The sequence below is a fragment of the Bos javanicus genome, chromosome 11 (genome assembly GCF_032452875.1).
Source record: "Bos javanicus breed banteng chromosome 11, ARS-OSU_banteng_1.0, whole genome shotgun sequence".
Classification (NCBI taxonomy): Eukaryota; Metazoa; Chordata; class Mammalia; order Artiodactyla; family Bovidae; genus Bos; species Bos javanicus.
This window is the reverse complement of record NC_083878.1, coordinates 37239312-37256939: the sequence shown is the minus strand read 5'-3', so window position 1 is coordinate 37256939 and position 17628 is coordinate 37239312. Positions and strand designations below refer to the sequence as shown.

The window sequence follows — 17628 nt, the reverse complement described above, 5'->3', positions numbered from 1 at the left end:
CAGGACTGCACCCTGTTAGTACAACTGGATGTGCCATACCTGTCGATTCTAGTTTTCTTCTTCATTTTGCTGTAATCTCATTTAATTTCAATTACTCACGTAAGGCTTTTGCTGCAACATCTTAATAAAGTAAAAAGCTCACGATAAATAAACAAAAATTATGTAGGTTGCTTTCAGGCAATGGAGCATCCATCAGTTAAAAGACTCAAATAAACATGAATTAAATGCAAACAAATATGAAACCAAGGAAGACTACGAATTCGGTAAAATTTTTAACACTGTGGGTGAAGTGGACGCCAAAAGGTCAAACCAATGGGATTTGGAAAGAGTGGTTCTTGACAAACAGTAGCGAACTTCACAGTCCAGACCACGGCTGGTCACTGGCTGTCCGTCTGCTATTAAAGTTTTTGTAGTTTTGGTAGGTTTGAGAGCGGTAACTAACCCGTGGAGATCCCTGTTCAGCCGGCAAACCATTCTGGGAAACTTGCTCTCCTTTTGAAGTATCCCTGTTGGGAAAAAAGGGAAGAGAAGATGGAGGAGAGGAGAGGAGGAAATGGGGAAGGATGGAAGGTAGGGAAGAAGAAAAGAGGAGAAAGAGAAGAGTAAGGCAGGATGGGGGAGAACACAGATCAACTTTATTAGAGCCTCTCTCTCAGAAAAACATAAACATCCCTCTTTCGCATAATGGGATTTCTTTCTAAAAATTTTCAAGTGTTTCAAATGGACACTATAGAGTGAGACCTCAGGCATCAGTGCCCATAGAGGTGGCATTAGTTGTCACAGAGCTTTAACCACAGCAAAATACTCAGCCTTTCAGAAACAGAGAGTAGTTTCTGCCCTTTGTTTGAAATCACCCAGAACTTTCAGAAAGCATCACCATGCAGTCACTGGCCTGAAATCCAGGTGGTTCACTCCATCCATTTACTTCTGGGGAAGTTGTGTGTGTGTATACACACGTGTGCACAGCAGAGAGAGTGCTGTCTACATTCCACTTTCTCTGCCAACACAGCAATGTTACTATGGACAAGTCAGTGTCCTCAGATGTGACTGTGTGGGGTCTATGTTGCCTGCAGAATGACTGACAGGCAATGACTGACAGGAAGGGCACAGCGCAGCACAGGCTCAGAAACGTGCTCCCTAAACCCCACTTGTCACTGAAGCTGGGTGCAGGCAGGTGGGCTGCCTGTGACTCACCACTGCTGCTGGGACTCAGTCTCCTCGGAAACCTTCGTGCTCGGCTCGGGGGAGGGCGGCCGCCTCTTCCTCTCCTCTTCCTCTTGCTGTCTGCGCACTTCCAGTAGCTCCAACTGAGGGAGAACACCATGATGTCTGGCAGAGCCCCAAACTCTGCCTCTTTTAAGGAAATGGTTCCAGGTGAGCCCTATTTTAAGTGTTCTACACTGGATCACACAGGACGATCTGGAGCTCTGACATCCTAAGCAAAAGCTCATTAAGGTCATAGGAACTGAGGCTACAACCCCAAGCCACAGGAAACCAAGGTCTGCATGATGAAGCAGATCCACTGTACACGCTGGCTGAATCCCTGGGAGTTGTGTGTGGCACTGGGACACTGAGTTTAATTGCTACATGAACTCTGCAGCCTTTGAATTCACTGAGGAAGAAAGCAGCTGAGTGGGAAGGTCCGTGCCGGACTTCCCATCAGAGCTCAAACACCACTAAGTCAGCACTGCAGTAACTCCCAACGAGGCTTCTTATGCTGCAGTGGGGATTGGGTTTAGCTAAACCCCAATAACACATTTTAAAAAGCCACAAACTAGTCCAACTGAAACTACCCCATTTCACGAGCAGTATGTGAGTACCACAGCATTCCATTTTAGCACAGAAGTATACATGCATAGCTGAGAAGCCCAGAATCCTAAGAAGAACACCATTTCTGTACAGCATAAAGAATCAGCTTTCCACCGGCAGTGCAAGTGTCTTGGGAGAGAGATCACCAGTGAGCAAGTCCTATTCTAAAGCCTTTATTTTGGCAGAAGAGATCATCAGGACTGGGGAGAGCCTGGTGGTCTAGGATAAGCTACTCCTGCCTGATGGGAATTCCAATTCTGAAATCGGAAGATAACTGTATGGCTACGATCCCTAGGAACCAGCTTCTACGAGATATAGGAAAGAAAATCAGATCAAAAGAGGAAAGCAAACCCCAATCAATCAATGCCCAGACAGCAAGTGATCACGGATCTCCATGCCCAGGAAGTGACTAAGGGGGCAGTCACCCTGGGCCGTCTCCCCAGGTCCAGTACCAAGAGAAACACCAATTCCAGGAAGACACTTCATGCTTTTAGGAACAAAGCAATGACATGAGCTCCCAGGTCTAGGTGAGCGGGAAGCAGAGCTGCCCACGGGAACCATCACAGAGCACCCCGGCTCCCAGGGGTCACTCACCGTCGTCAGTCTTTCCAGGGCAGAGAACCTCTCGTCCCAGGTCGCTGCAGACTTTTCAAAAGCCTCATGGCGCTTGATGAGCTTCTCAACCTCGTCCACGCTCTGGCCTATCTCTCGGCTGGACAGGTAGGGCTCCTGCCCGAGCAGCCAGGCCTCGGCCACACTGGCATCCCTTGAGAACTGATGGACCTCTAAGACTGCACAGGAGAGCCAAGAGTGAGAATGTGGGCAGGTGATTGGGCAGCCGGGGGTGGTGCTGCCCTCTAGTGGCAGCTGCCTGCACAAGCCGTCTAGTCCAGACCTGCTCTGTCCACATAAACATCAGGGGAGCTATACATGCAACTTCTACTAGCCACATTAAAAACAGGTGAAATTAATTTTAGAAGCACATTTTAGACAACCTGATATATCAAAGTGCTATTTCAACATGTAATCAGTAAAAAAGAGAAAAAGTACTGAGCTGTGTTACATCGTCTTTCTTCTGTATTTGAAATTTTATACTTGGAGCACATCTGAATTCGGACCAGCACAGTGCAGGTTCTAAAGAGCCCCATGAGAGCAGTAGCTGCCACAAGACCATGAAGGGCCAGAATATACGCTCTGCTCACTCAGCCCTACGACAGTGAAGTAAGCTTTGGAGCCCTGCAGGAATTCACAACCTATGTTCAACCAGACGACCCTGATGGAGCAGCCATTCACTGACCACACTTTCTGGGTTGGAAGTGCTATGTTTTACTTTGGGGGTTGAAAGGGAGGGAAGGGTCTGGGAGCCCGACGCAAAATGGAGATGGTATGGGCTACAGGGCTTCTGCTTTATGCATTCTGTCCTCCACTCGAGACACACAGCGTGACCTCCACCTCCTGCACTGTGAGAAGGCAGGTCAGATCCTGCTCTGTCTGTGCTAGGGCTGGCCGGCACTTTCATTACACACTAAGCAGCACTGCCTGGGGCCACTCAGGTAAGAAAAACACTGCGGGCAGCATCGGCATCACACTGGTGGCCCCCAACACTGCACCACACGAGGGACCCTTCACCTCATCAGGACCGCTCAGCACACAACCTGGTGCCTAGCTCACAGTGCGGGGTGTACCCTGGGCTTTGCTGAACTGAAATGAACCTGCCCAGGGAGTGGGCGAGATTAACAGACCAAATTCTCACCCAGAGAATGATCAAGAGCGGCACTTCTTGAGCTGAGGCGCTCAAGAAATGAGGCCTAACATTTTTTAGAAAAGGACCCTCGGATTCTGCTTCTAGAAAGCACTTCTGGTACCTGAGAATAAGGCTGAAGCCTGGAGGCCCAAGCACAGAATGGCAGAATACAGTAAATATGGTACGTGATGCTTCAGTTGGACTACCTTTGGTGTTCATAAATACTACTCCCAATACTGCATGTTATAAATTCTGTTAGCTCACACATTCTCCTATAAAATGAAACTAAAAATAGAACCTACCTCAGAAAATTATTGTGGAAAGTAAATAAAGAAAAAACATATAGAATACTTAGAATAATGCCTGCTTCACTGAGAATTCTTTGTCATTGTTAGCTTTCATTAAGACCTAACCAAGCCAACTTTCCACCTTCTTGACTGTGCAGTAACAATTCTTCCTCAAGATAACTTGGGTGGCAGTCTCTTTACTGCACTCCCCCAGAGGGAGGCACAGGCTGTGGTCCCCGTGCTGCTCCTGCACACCTGACACCACTCACAGCACTGAGGCCAATCATGGGAACGAGACAACGAAGGTGACACAGGGAACCACTGAAAAATACTTACTAGCATGGAAGAGTTAAATAAGATATTAAAAAACAAACATTCAGAGAGGCTCCAAAAGTCAGTAAGAGATAACACTGTATCAAACCAATTAAAGCAGGTAAATAAACTTGCTTGCTTTCAGTGGGGACCCAGAAAGAGCAGAGAAATTCGGTATATCCTTACTCAGTCTTAACCACTCCCATCGGTCTTCCCACTTGTCAATCATTTCTTTTCTCTTTTCTGTCAACTGCAGTAACTTCTCCTTGATCTGTGAGAAAAGAAGGACCCCAGGGACATCTTAATAGGTTGGACCACATCCTCCTAGTCTGCCCCTTGATGGGCCACTTTATGTATGAAAAACACATTTTACATAGAGATCACCACTAATATAGGAAAGATCAGAGGACCACTCAGTCCATCTGTGTGCCAGGAGAGGAGAGAAAAGCATGGCGACGTTCCTTCCCAGGGGGCTGGGAGGAAGGCCAAGCTCCACCCAAAGTTGCTCTATTGTGAGGTGGCCAACAACGTTTCAAGCCCTCTCCAGAGTCCGGGGCTCCCGGGTTGCACACATGCAGAAGAGAAGGGCAGTGAGAGGGCCAAGCCCCAAGCTCTCTGAGGGCACGTCTGAGCCCTAGAAGGGGGCCTCACACTGATAGCCAGTTACCTCTGTGTCACCGGCATTGTAACTTGACTTAGCAATCATGCACTAAAGAGCAAATTGATCTAGGGCATAGGGGACAGAGAAGGGGTGTCACCCATGTGGAGGACTGATGGAGGAGGTGAGAGTGACGAACCCTCAGCCATGGTCCTTGAAAATTGTCTTCTGGGCCACAAATTGATTGGTTTTAGACCTACAGTCTTGCCTAAACGCCTTATTCTAACACACAAGAAAGAAGCAAGCAGTTTTGAAATACATGTAAGCATGTGCTTATGTATGTATGAATGCAAACACAGATTTCTCTGTGTGTGTAAATATATACGCATACACATACATACGTACAACACACACATACACACCCAAGAGAGGCATTCTACACCTGAACACCAGCTGCGCTCACCCCTGGGCCCCAGAGCAAAGCAGCACATACCTCCTCAGATGCGTAGTGCTTCCTTGCCAGCAGGGATTTCCCCAGTTCAATGCAGGTCGTAAAACTGTCATTACGAGCGTCGATTTCAGCTTTGATACCTTGATGATTATTCATCAATAGTTCAACAGATGACACATCCCTAAAATTATACAAATAATACTTTCTTTATGAGACCAAGCTTTTCAAATGCTCGTGCAGGTTTCTAAACACATAATTATTCTGATGGGAACTGACAGCACAGTGTCTGATTCAGTCTGAGCCCAGGTTGGGTCACAGAGCTGCAGCAGAGAGTAGTATTTCAGGGCCAGCTTTGTGGCCTGCCCACTTTTCTCTGCATATGTCTGTGCTCTAGTCATTCTTCTCAATGGAGACCAGAAAAACCACTGGATCTCTGTTCAAACTTCTAGTTTAAAATCCAGTTCATCCTCTTCACGAAGGTTCAGACGAGTAACAGGCATCCCTGATCATGCCCTACTGAACTCCCAAAGGTTCAGGACGTGTTTCAAAGAGCAGTAAATACTGTCTCCTTATTTAGACATGAAGACAGAGCAGAAACCAGCTAAGAAATCAATGACACCATGAAGACTTCTCATCCATTAAAACCTACTGACTGGAAGTCATGAATGACCAAGGGAAACGTTAACTGCTTCATACATGTAATAACCACATTTCTCCTCTTGGGGCACAGTCCCTTTCTCAATTATGGTGGGGGCTGGAGCCAGCAGGAGTGAACGGGAGGTTGTGGGCATGCCTGCCTGTTCACCTACAAGTTTCTTTTCACTGCTCTGCATGAAACACGGCCAAAGAGAAGATATAGGACAAATACTAAATACAAATCCCAGGACCCCATTAGAGCAGACGTGGAGGGTCAGAGGTACCTTTAGTAATGTGCATAAGAAAGGACAGAGTATTCTTTTAACCTAACAGACACAGAAAAGCCATCTTGTTCCAGGGGTAACATTCACTAATCAGACCCGAGATCCATGGCTGCTGTGAGGCATGAGGCCCACAGACGAGGGTAGGAGGGCCTGGGTGAGCGTGAACCCTGGGGACAGGGTAGGGGAGGACCAGGGAGGGCTCCACAGGGCTCCTGATGACACTGGCCTCCTTCCCTGACAACTGTGTGCAGAGTGAAACAGCGGTGCCCAATCGCCCCCAGGCCCTTTCCCGCCCTCCTCTGGAGAGGAAGCTCTGGGGCAAGGTCCTGGTCAGGGAGGCAGGCAGCGTTACCGGGGCTTCTCCTGGGCTTCGATCTGCCGGATGACATCCTCCATCCACAGCATGAGGTCGCGCACCATGCTGAAGAAGCGGAACTTGTCTCCCGTGTCCACCAGCCGTACCCTGCGGCCTTCGCAGGCGTCTAGCAGGGCCTTCCAGGCTTCCAGCACCTCGTTTTCCCGTTTTTGGATGTCGTCGGCCTTGTCGCCCGCGTAGGCTGCCTGGAGGCGGGCCGCGTCTTCCTGCAGCTGCCGCACCTGTTGGAGCCGCCGGGAGGTGAGCCGGGCCAGAGCTGGGCCTCTGTGCTACCACTCCCCACCGCCCGTTCCCTCTGCACACTGTCCCCGGCCAGTGATGGAGCCCTGGTCAGGAAAGGTCCTTGGAGGTGGCCCGGCGGGTGAAGCTGGTACAGAAACACACGGTACGCCTTCACATACCAAAAATAAATACCTAATTTGCTCCTGCATGGTACAGAAGGTGTTCCTTATCACAAATGAGAAAAACTGCCAAGAACAACTCATTTTGAAAACGCCTTTTCCATTGCTACGTGATGTTGCTGCTGGAAACAGTACATACATATCACCTGTAAGAGCTCCCACAACAGATTATTCCAACTTGAAAAACAAAAATGCCACATTCAACATAGTTGGAAAAAATAAAAACTGATGCCAAAGATAAAATCTTAACAGCCAAATTTCAACAAAAAGCTTTGGGGAACAAGAATGAAAATAAGTCTTATGAGAAGATGCTACATGGAGATACTGTAATTTGTCATCTCTCATTTGGCAAAAATGGAAGCTTCGTGATGTCTATGCCAGTGAGCTGACTCACCACTGCTGGTACAAACAGCTTACAGCTTCTACAGAAGGCACAGGCAGTACCCACCGGAACCACAAACGTGTGTGCCTTTTGATTTTATGATTCCACTTGGCGGAGTTTATCCTACATATACTTTTACACTTTTAGGAAATGATATACATGTAAGGTTATTTATTGTCACAGTGCCTGTAATTATGTCAACAGTAATTATATAATTCAAATTCTTATTGAGAAGGTCCTTAACTTGTAAATGTGTATGAGTGCATCTGATTTATTTTGATTATCGAGGATGGTCATCCAACAGTGTCTGCAAATGTGGCAAACAGGCTCCCAGGCAGGCACGATAAAGACAGGGGACAGGCTCTAGGAAAAGGGCTCCAAGATGACGGGGCTATGCAGAAAAAGCAAAGCATACAGAGTGTACAGAATATCAACTTTCTGTGCAAAAAGGGGAAAAAACAAGAAGAGGCTTTCATGTTTTTGGTGGGGGTGATAGGGATGGGTGGAGGGAGGATACATCCTTACGAGAGAAACTCCTAACCACAGCTTATCTGATATCCAAAAATTACCCTCTGTTATGTTTTACATAAAGTACATAATAGTAATGCCATATATGTGATTTGATTTCCATATCCTAAGAGACTTCTGTAAGTATTCTGCAATTATGGCTCAGGTATACACTCAAATGACAATAAGCAAGTTCCTAGGAAACTGTTTGAATAGATAGTGTCCTGTGTGTGTGTGCATATGTGTGTTCGTGTTCAGTCATGTCCGACTCTTTGTGACCCCATGGACTATAGCCTGCCAGGCTCCTCTGTCCACAGGATTCTCCTGATAAGAATACTGGAATGGGTCCTTTTCCAAGGGATCTTTCCCACTCAGGACTGAAGCCCTATCTTGCATCTCCTATACTGGCAGACAAATTCTTTACTACTAGTGCCACCCGGGAAGCCCAGTCTCCTGTGTGGCTAACCTATCTTTCCAAATAAGTAAAGAAAAAACCAAAAACAACCTTTTCCTATGCCTCTACTTGTTTTTAATTTGTTCTCACAACAAGAAAACAAGATGGACGAGGACAGCAACAGTAGGATGTGCACGAGAACGAACTACTGTCTGAGAAGTCCCTGCAGAGCATCACTGAGCTCCCTCAGTCCTCTGCTCCCCGCAGAATGGAGGATGATGGTGGTCAGCTGGCCTCAAACTCTGCCAGCTTCTGGAGTCCACCCACAAGCCCTCCCTTACGCTCTGGTTCTGCTGTTAGTGCATGAGGGGTGGGGCACACACACTTCTGTGGCTGAAATGGCCTAGCCCATCGGGTACGGAGAGGTGTACACCATCAGGCTTGACAGCAGATTCCTGCCCTGGGTATTCCTGGACTCGCAGTGGGCTCCCTCATCTTTCTGAGCCTCACATGGTGAAGGAATTTAATGAAACAGTGAGAGCAACTCCCCATTTCTGGAGTCTCTTGAAGTTCTAAATGATTTTATAGGTGCAGAGGAAAGACCTGCTGCTAGTAAGCCTTCTAGGTACTGTGGAAGTTCTCTGAAGCTTTTTAGAAATGGTAACAATAATTAAAGAACATTCATTCCGGGAGTTAGTGAAGGACAGGGAAGCCTGGCATGCTGTCGTCCACAGGGTCACAAAGAGTTGGATACAACTGAGCGACTAAACAACAACAAATAGAGTTCTTGCTATGGCGTATGCTCTGTACACACTGTAATCGTTAAAAGCATTATGGAACTCAAGGTTAGAAAGGAAAATTAAACTCCCAGAGATAGTGAGATAAGCTCAATTCAGGCCTGGGTCTCACCTTCTCTAGTGGCCTCGCTCCAAGTGCACAACAGATTAGACTGCATTCAGGATCCTGACATGCTCACATGGTAACTCCAGGACCTTTTATGGGAAGCTGATGAACTTTTGAACATGGAGACTGCCAGCTCTGAAGGAAAGACTAGCAACCCTCACACTGCATGGTGGGCTCTTTTAAATTCTGCCTGATGCAGACCCTCAGCCACTCCACATATTTCTTTTAAATATTCCCCCCACATTTTCCACCTCTTTGATGGACATGGTGAAGCCACTTAATCTGAGTGGAGCTGTGCCTGTGACCTACATTTCCTTCTATAAGGAGCAGATTAAGGGGAAGAGAATGGCAGTAAAGGCGTTCCCTCCATAGAGCAACCCTCAGAGCACACCAAAGGAGGCAGACACACTAGGTTTCAGGGGCTGGCAGAACCCAGGCTGCCTGTTTGTGCCAAGATTTGTTGGCACACAGACACGCCCTCCATTTTCAGATTGTCCATGGCTGCTTTATGCTAGAATGGCAGAGCAGAGTAGTTGTAATGGACTGTATCTCCCACAAAGGCCAAAAATATGGACCATCTGGGCTTCTACAGAAGTCTGCTGAGCCCTGTACTAGATCACTGATGTGCTTCTGAAAGACAAAAACAAATCCTCTGATGTCCTCAGGGCTGATATCTTTAATAAAACAGACTTCTCTAAGATCATGAAATTTAAGGGAAAAAAACAGATACAATTTATTTTTCATCTAACAGATATAAGACTGAGCAGGAAACTGCAGAAATGAGTATATGAACTAGAAAGTGACTACACTACAGATCCTTGCTGTTATATTGTTACCACTTTATCAGAAATCTTTTAAACAAAGCCTGAGTGTTAACCACTCTATGAGAGGGGAAAGGGCCAGGCACACTAAAACGTTAGAATCTTGTTTTCTCTATTCTCCAATACATAACTCAGACTCTGGTTGATGCAAAACAACAAGGTATCATTTTGGAAATTATTGTGAATGGATGTGCTCAGTCGTGTCCGACTCTTTGTGACCCTATGGACTGTAGCCTGCCAGGCTCTTCGGTTCGTGGAATTTTCCAGGCAAGAACACTGGAGGGGGTTGCCATGCCCTTCTCCAGGGAATCTTCTGATCCAGGGATTGAACCCATGTCTCCTACGTCTCCTGCACTGGCAGATGAGTTCTTTACCACTAGCACCACCTGGGAAGCTGACTCTGGATGGACATGCCAACAGAATTCAAATTTTTGTTGAGAAGGTCCATAACCTGTAAATGTGTGTGCACATCTGGTTTACTATCTTAATCATGGAGGATGGATATCCGACAGTGTCTGCAAATGGGACAGAGAGCACTGGTAAGTTCTCCTAAATGGAGCATTACAATAATGGCTAACGTGTGTGTGTGTGTGTGTGCACACGCATGTGCACTTAATTTGGGCCGTTCTCTGAGGCATGCTTGAGAAGCCAAGGAGGGAGGGAGATGTTGAGAGGGGCACAAAGACACTGTATGGAAAGAGAACCTCCCCCCGGCCCAGGGTGGCACCCCGCCTACCTGGGTGCCCAGGGCCTGGATGTCGTGCTCAAAGGTGGTGTGCATTCTCTGTAACGTCTCCACTGTGTTCTGATCTCTCCCGAGCTCCTCGGGGAGTTTCTTGTGTTTGTCCTGGATGCGCCCAAAGATCTCCTTGGCGTCGTGGTAAAACTTGTGCAGTTCATAGGAGGCAGCGAGGATCTGTGTTCTGGTGTCAATGAGCTCCAGGAGGTCGGCCCAGGCCTCGTTGAGCCCATCCTTCCACTCAGCGATAGTAGCGGCATCTGAATGTCCGGAGTTGATGAGCTCGTCTGCCATGTGGTTGACTGTGTCCACGCGTTCCTGCCCAATGTTCCCCGTGTCCCGGGCGAACTCTCGGAATCGCTCTTGGAGCATCTGAAATGGGGATGGGCATAAAGAAACCAGAGAGACCACTATGAACACATCATTTACTGATCACTCGAACACCTTTGGAAAAAAACACCTGACTTAACAGATGTCAGATCCAAAGCCTCATGTCAATCAGGCTTCCTTCTCACACATGGCAGCAGAGAAAGGCACAGCTCCAACACAACAACTTCCAAGTTGCTTGATGATAAAAGTGCCCAGCTGAAATGAAACCCCATGACCTCTGACTCGAGTCTGGAGTGTTTCCTCTGCTCACAGACAGGGAACGAAAGGGGCCTTCCACAGCCCACTGTGTGCTGCACGCCCACCCGAGTTCTGCTTGTATTACTTGCCGTGACGTGCTCGTAGTCCTGGCCCAGCTCATGCGACCCCGCGACCACCTCCCTCTCGGCAATCCACTGCTCCAGGTCGTCCACCTCGCGGTTGAGCTGGAACAGCCGGTGTCTCTCGTCCAGCTTGCCCCGCCTCTCTTCGGCCAGGTCCTTGAGGCCTGCATACAGCTTGTCCACCTTGGACTGCCGCATACTGATACGTTCACTGAGGGGTGTGAGACGGGGTGAGATGGGGGCGGACCTTAAATGCCATATTTTCTTCAGGGAGACAGCAAATGAGGGCAAATGCCAGGAGGGCACATTATACAAAGTTTCTCAAAGGAATCTGAAGGTTAACTCAGTTAGCCCAAAATAAAAGTCAACTTTGACCTCAACTTCAGGTAACAGAACACCAACATGTAACAAAACACAGTCATTAAGGACAAAGGCCACCCTGACTGTGATGATGGAGGGTGGGGAGAGAAATCAAAATGCTCTGCACTGATGGCTCTGAATGTCAGGATTTCCTTTGACGTTAAAAAATTATTAGCCTAGGATGCAGGAGCCGTCCTCTGTTCTCACGGGCTATATTGCCAAAGGGACAGAAGACATCCCCGTTTGCATGCATTTGACCTTCTCTGGGCTGTACGCTCTTCCCTGCCAGGAAGGCAGGCCCTGCTGCTCCCATTTCCTGGGTCCTGGGGGAGCAGCATCCACCCCGCCACCCTGCTTCTAACTTCTCTCAAGGACAGCCTTCCAGCAGGTAAGTGGTCAGACAAGGACTCATTGATGCCCAGCCTTGGAGATGAGGAAGGCCACCTTCCTGAAAGAGCCTCATCCCAAGACAGCCAAGGACCTCACCTCCAACTTGCCTTGGTTAATGCCCAAAGCCAATCCCTGTCTGTCTGAGACACAAAAGGTAGTTCCAGAGAAAGCCTAAAATGGCTACCACTGCAGTGAGTGTGTCAGTCTGGTACGTAACAGGGCAGGGTGCCACACACTCTTTTTTCTTATTCCTGAGGCATTATCAAGACTCAAAGTATAAGAGTTAAGAGTGGCATCATTTTGTTCTCTTGGAAACTCTTTTATTTCACAAGTCCACATATCCCTATCCATTGCTCTACTATGCGATTCCTGGTGGCTTACATGGTAAAGAATCTGCCTGTAATGCAGGAGACCTGGGTTCAATCCCTGGGCTGGGAAGATCCCCTGGAGAAGGGAATGTCAACCCACTCCAGTATTCTTGCCTGGAGAATCCCATGGAGCCTGGCTGGCTATAGTCCATGAGGTTGCAAAGAGTCAAACATGACTGAGCAACTAAGAGCATACACACACCGCTCTACTACAACACTTCCCTAAAATGGATGACTTTCTAAACCCAAGCGTAGGTGCTCCTATCACCCTGTATACCCACGCAAATCCATCTGCACTCCTGACTCACGACACCAATAATCTCTCAATAGGGCTTGGCCAGCAGGAGACAGTTAACCCGTGAGAGCAAGCACCTATCACATAACAGCCCACCCTTTCTGCTCAGCACAGGTCTATTGGGTCTGTTTTAAAAATCTTCCCAAAGACTCAAGCAGGAGGCCCTGACCAGGAGGAACTGCCAGGCCAGTCTCACGTTCATGAAGTGGCACGCACCTTTCAGGATGGCTGTCGGCCACCAGGGCCCGGCTGGTCTTGGAGAGCTGGTGCACCGTCTCCGCATAGTCCTCCACAGCTTGTTCCAGAATCTGGTGCTTCTTCAACATGGAGACGGCACTCTGCTCATCCTGTACAGACAGGGGACCGTCACACCCACAGCCGCCCCCCACCCCCAAATCCAAGCTACCTGAAAGTGGGACCGGCTGACTGCACAGCACAGGGGAGCAGGAGGAGGACTTGGTAGAGAGAAAAAAAGCCCCAAGTGCGATATGGGCAGCGGAGTACGGAGCATCTCAGGGGTGGCAAGGCGGACTGGGCTGCAGGAGCCTCTGAAAGATGGCCATGAGGGTGGTGCAGTGACGAGGACCCTGAGATATATGAGGCGAAGCCCAGGAAAACCAAGTGTGTCTTGGCTGGAAAAACTCTCCACATCTAACAGATGTAGATGATAGCATTCTGGTTGGAGTACTTTCAAGTACTTTTAAACTGTCTTAAAAGCATCTAGTATATTGTAAAAGACAATCTTTGGCAAATTTCTGTTTAAAAAAGGGGAGAGCAGATAAATACCATGATTCAGAAAAGAAAATTCTGTACCAAGGGGCAAATAGCCAGGTTCCAGTCACTTATGTCCACCACACTGCCCCCGTAAACAAGGCAACAATCAGACATTGCACGAGGATGCCACCCCCAGCAGCACAAGCTTCAGGTCTGAGTCAGAGGCTCCCCGGGCATAGGGACAGGCTCAGCCTCTTTCCTCACCTTGGCCTTCTCCTCGGACATCATGTACAGCTCCTGCTCGCTCATCCACGCCTCAGCCTCAGCCGCGTCGAAGTAGTACTGCTGGGCCCTGTGCGCCTCCTCCAGCCGCCGGTGCCGCTTCTCCGTCTCCTCGATGAGGAGGCCCCACAGCTGCTTCAGGTCAGCCAGTCTCTGCCGGATGGCCTCGGCGTTGAGGCTGCTGTCAGTGATGATATTCTGGCTCCTCTCAAAGATGTCATCGATGCGAGGCTGGTGCCCCTGGATCTCCTTCTGGAGGGTCTGTTCGATTGGGGAATACACACCCAAAGCTCACTGAGCCACAGCAGCACGCTGCTTGTGCCAGGCCCTGAGGCCGAGGAGAACCTGCCTGTCCTCTGAGCTCCCCTTTCTCTGCCTCCTACCGTGGAGCTCGCCCCAGCAGACACACTTACCTGATTTTTCTTTATTAACAACTGCACAGTCTGGAGGTTGTGGCCATGATCCGTGGAGGTCGCCAAAGGCATCCTCTCTCCAACCCACAACTGGAAGGAATTGTAAACAGGTGGTCAGGGCCACTCAAAAGGAACAAATATTTGATGCAGACAAGGGCAGGAGGGGAGAGCAAGGAGGCCAGTATGGGAGAGGAAGCCTGTTCAACCCTAGTGGGGGATGAACAACAAGACCCTAAAGTGCAACCCAGGGAACTACATTCAATGTCCTGTGACAAACCATAAAGGGAAAGAATATATGTATCTGTAAGTCAGTCACTTTGCTGTACAGCAGAAATACAACATTGTAAATCAATTATACTTTAATAAGAATTCTTTAAAAAAGAAGAAATAAACAACTACCCCACTGGGAGGGGCGGCCCAGGGAGCCTGCCCTTCTCCAATGAAGGGTACAGGCTAGTCTTCCAGACCTTACTTTTATCCACAATGCCAGACTCTCCAGGAATCCCTATTATTTGTTGTTAAAACGATTGTTCTGGGGCATTAAAGCCCTCAATTTATCCTTAGAAAACTAGACAGAAATCCGGAGGTGTATTTTGTGTGGACACAGTGCAGGACTGTGACAACTCAGCCCACCCAGGGACTGAGGCAGGCCAGGTACGGCAGTGGGAACCCGGGATGCAGGTCAGCCATGCGAGGAGGCACTCACGATCTCGTCCTCCACGTCCCGGTTGAACTGATGGATCTCCTTGGAGGCCAGCAGGTTCTGCTTCCTCTCATTGAGGGGCTCCAGCAGCTCCATGAACTTGGTCTGCACGGTGAGGCGCTTGCTGTCCACCTCGTCCGTGCTCTTCCCCTCCTGGCTCAGGGCCTGCGCCTGGCTCTGGAGCTCTTCTATCTCCTTCTTCCGCACCTCCATCTGATTCTCCAGCATCTGAAGATGGAAGACACACCCACCTTCACACCCGAGACAAAGGAAACACAGTGATTTTACATGCTCCCCTTTGGGACTGACCAAAACAGAAGACTTGGGAATATTAACTGATACAGTGGAGAGCCCAAGAAATGGTTCTGCATGGCTAGCAAGCCAGAAACTAGTGCTCCACTTTGTCAGCTGATTTTTCCAAAAAACAAAACAAAAACCTCCCTTTCTAAGGATTTTTAAACTTGGGAGCAATAGTCAAATTTATCTAGGAACTTCAGAGGCAAATGACAGGGGAAATAATTAATTATGGGGAAAGGATGGTCTCCATCTGCCTGTTCAGAAGTCACAGAGACACTGAAAGCCAGCTTAGCACCAGGAAGGAGTCAGGTCTTCAGTTTCCAGTTCTTTTAGGCCAGAAGGATAGCTAACGTTAACCATCTCCTCTCAATTGCTTTAATCAGAAAACTGATTCTTTTTTTAAAAAATACTCGATAGCAGCTGAAGACAGCCTAACTGCTGTCTTACATGAGGGAAAAGGGCGAAAGCATAGCAGAGGTGTCTTGCCCAGGAAACACAACCCTGGGAAGACCACACTGCTCTCCCCAGAGACAAGGGGCTGGCAAATACACTGACTGCTCTCTTAGCTAGGGGAGCACTTGGCCACACACTGCAAACTCGGCCTGGGGAGCTCCTGAAAGATACTACCACCAACCTACTTGCTTAATCTTATCACAGCTATTTCCTCTCATCAATGTAAATTCATTTGCTCTTAGAAGGACTCTGCTGCTGCTGCAAAGTCACTTCAGTCGTGTTCGACTGTGCAACCCCACAGACGGCAGCCTACCAGGCTCCGCCATCCCTGGGATTCTCCAGGCAAGAACACTCGAGTGGGTTGCCATTTCCTTCTCCAGTGCATGAAGGTGAAAAGTGAAAGTGAAGTCGCTCAGTCACGTCTGACTCTTAGCGACCCCATGGACTGCCTACCAGGCTCCTCCATCCATGGGATTTTCCAGGCAAGAGTACTGGAGTCGGGTGCCATTGCCTTCTCCGAGAAGGACTCTATTGTTATCCAAAAACCCCAAATTTCGCTTATTATCTAGAAGTGCCCTGAACCACTCAGATAACTATCACATATTTAGACATTATACAATGAGGATGCAAACATGGTAACTTTTCTTCAAGTAAACTGTGGAACTAGATGAAGTGAACATTCACCATACTGCTAAGTGGTGATACCATCTATCAACTAAGATGATAATGAAAATATACTCCCATGCATGGACCCCAGTACTCCTATGGTGTCTTTCCAAATTGATTCTGGAAATGTCCCCTGATGCCACCACCAGAGCCCACTGTGCTGGGTGTGTTAAAATCCCTTCACACTCCAAGGGAATGTCTGAGGACATGGTGGGCGAGTTGAGACCAGCAGGACCACAGCGGGGAAACAGCCTGTGGTGCGCCAGCCCAGGCACTTGCCTGCTGCTTTTTCAGAAGGATGTTGACGCTGGTGAGGTCTTTGCCATAGTCGTCAGACTGAATCTGACTCTCCAGGCCATGCAGCCATTTGTCCAGATCTGCACAGCTCTGGGTGAAGAGTTCGGCTTTGTTCGCATCGAAGAGCCGCTGGGCCTTGGTCTGTGTGGTGGATTCAAGGACTTCCCACATTTTATGTAAACCTGTGAGTTTTTCCTTCACCACGGCTTCTGTCTCTGGCTTTTCTGAAATGAGCTGCATTCCCTCCTGGAAAACACACATAAATACAGTTTGCAGAACAGGTGTCACTGTGAAAAACAAGCCTGACATATTTGAATTATGAGTTACCTATTCACTCAACACACACATTTGCACACACAAACAAGTCATTCTATATGGAATTACTGCTCGACAAAATCAGTGATGGCCTGACTGGTTTTCACAGGCATGGAGCAGCAAGTGATGGTTGGGGCTCTGGGATACTTATTGCCAGTAACCTAAAACTTCATCCCTTCCACATCATCCCAAGAGACCCTAACACTTAAACTGTTAAGATTTTGAAACAATATAGCATATGAAGGAAGAGAAGGGAGGGTGGGGAATGTCACATTCATGTTCAGTTACACAGCAGAGAATCTTGCTGTGCCAAAACAATACAGTTTAAATTATTAAAATGAGAAATTTAAAATACATAATATTTCTAAGTTCTGTGGATCCACTCAGTGTCTGTCACAGTCCAGCACACATAATATGATCAACAGAGTGAGGATGCTGCCCCAGGGGCTGGCAGTCTATCAAGTGCAACAGAGGAGACACACAACAGAAACTCAACTCCTAGGATTCTTTACAAGATAAGGCAGGCATTTTGTGCCACCTGGTTGCGTTTCTGCTTGTCTCCTTTCTTGCTGGCTTGAAGGTAGGAGTTGGGAGGTGAAAAGTGGGACTGCTCCTGGCTGTGTAACTCCGTATGTGGTCAAATAGGACTCAAATATGCTGGAAAACACGCTAAATACAAAGGAGCTCATTTCCACCCCGTTAGTTTTCTCACCACAGCCAC

General features: G+C 48.2%; 1 protein-coding gene across 7 annotated transcripts in view; it reads right to left on the bottom strand.

Annotated features, from left to right (window-relative positions):
* Window positions 1-17628, bottom strand: part of SPTBN1 (spectrin beta, non-erythrocytic 1) — a 213146-nt gene that overhangs the window by 9351 nt on the left and 186167 nt on the right. For all 7 annotated transcript variants that reach the window (XM_061432375.1, XM_061432374.1, XM_061432377.1 and 4 more), the window contains 13 exons: window positions 16575-16838; window positions 14883-15107; window positions 14177-14266; window positions 13746-14024; window positions 12984-13114; window positions 11361-11565; window positions 10642-11016; window positions 6474-6718; window positions 5244-5382; window positions 4339-4423; window positions 2404-2600; window positions 1195-1307; window positions 443-506 (listed from right to left, as the gene is read on the bottom strand). In XM_061432375.1, coding sequence (XP_061288359.1) covers window positions 443-506; window positions 1195-1307; window positions 2404-2600; window positions 4339-4423; window positions 5244-5382; window positions 6474-6718; window positions 10642-11016; window positions 11361-11565; window positions 12984-13114; window positions 13746-14024; window positions 14177-14266; window positions 14883-15107; window positions 16575-16838 — 2412 coding nt within the window. The remainder of the gene's footprint in view (window positions 1-442; window positions 507-1194; window positions 1308-2403; window positions 2601-4338; window positions 4424-5243; window positions 5383-6473; window positions 6719-10641; window positions 11017-11360; window positions 11566-12983; window positions 13115-13745; window positions 14025-14176; window positions 14267-14882; window positions 15108-16574; window positions 16839-17628) is intronic.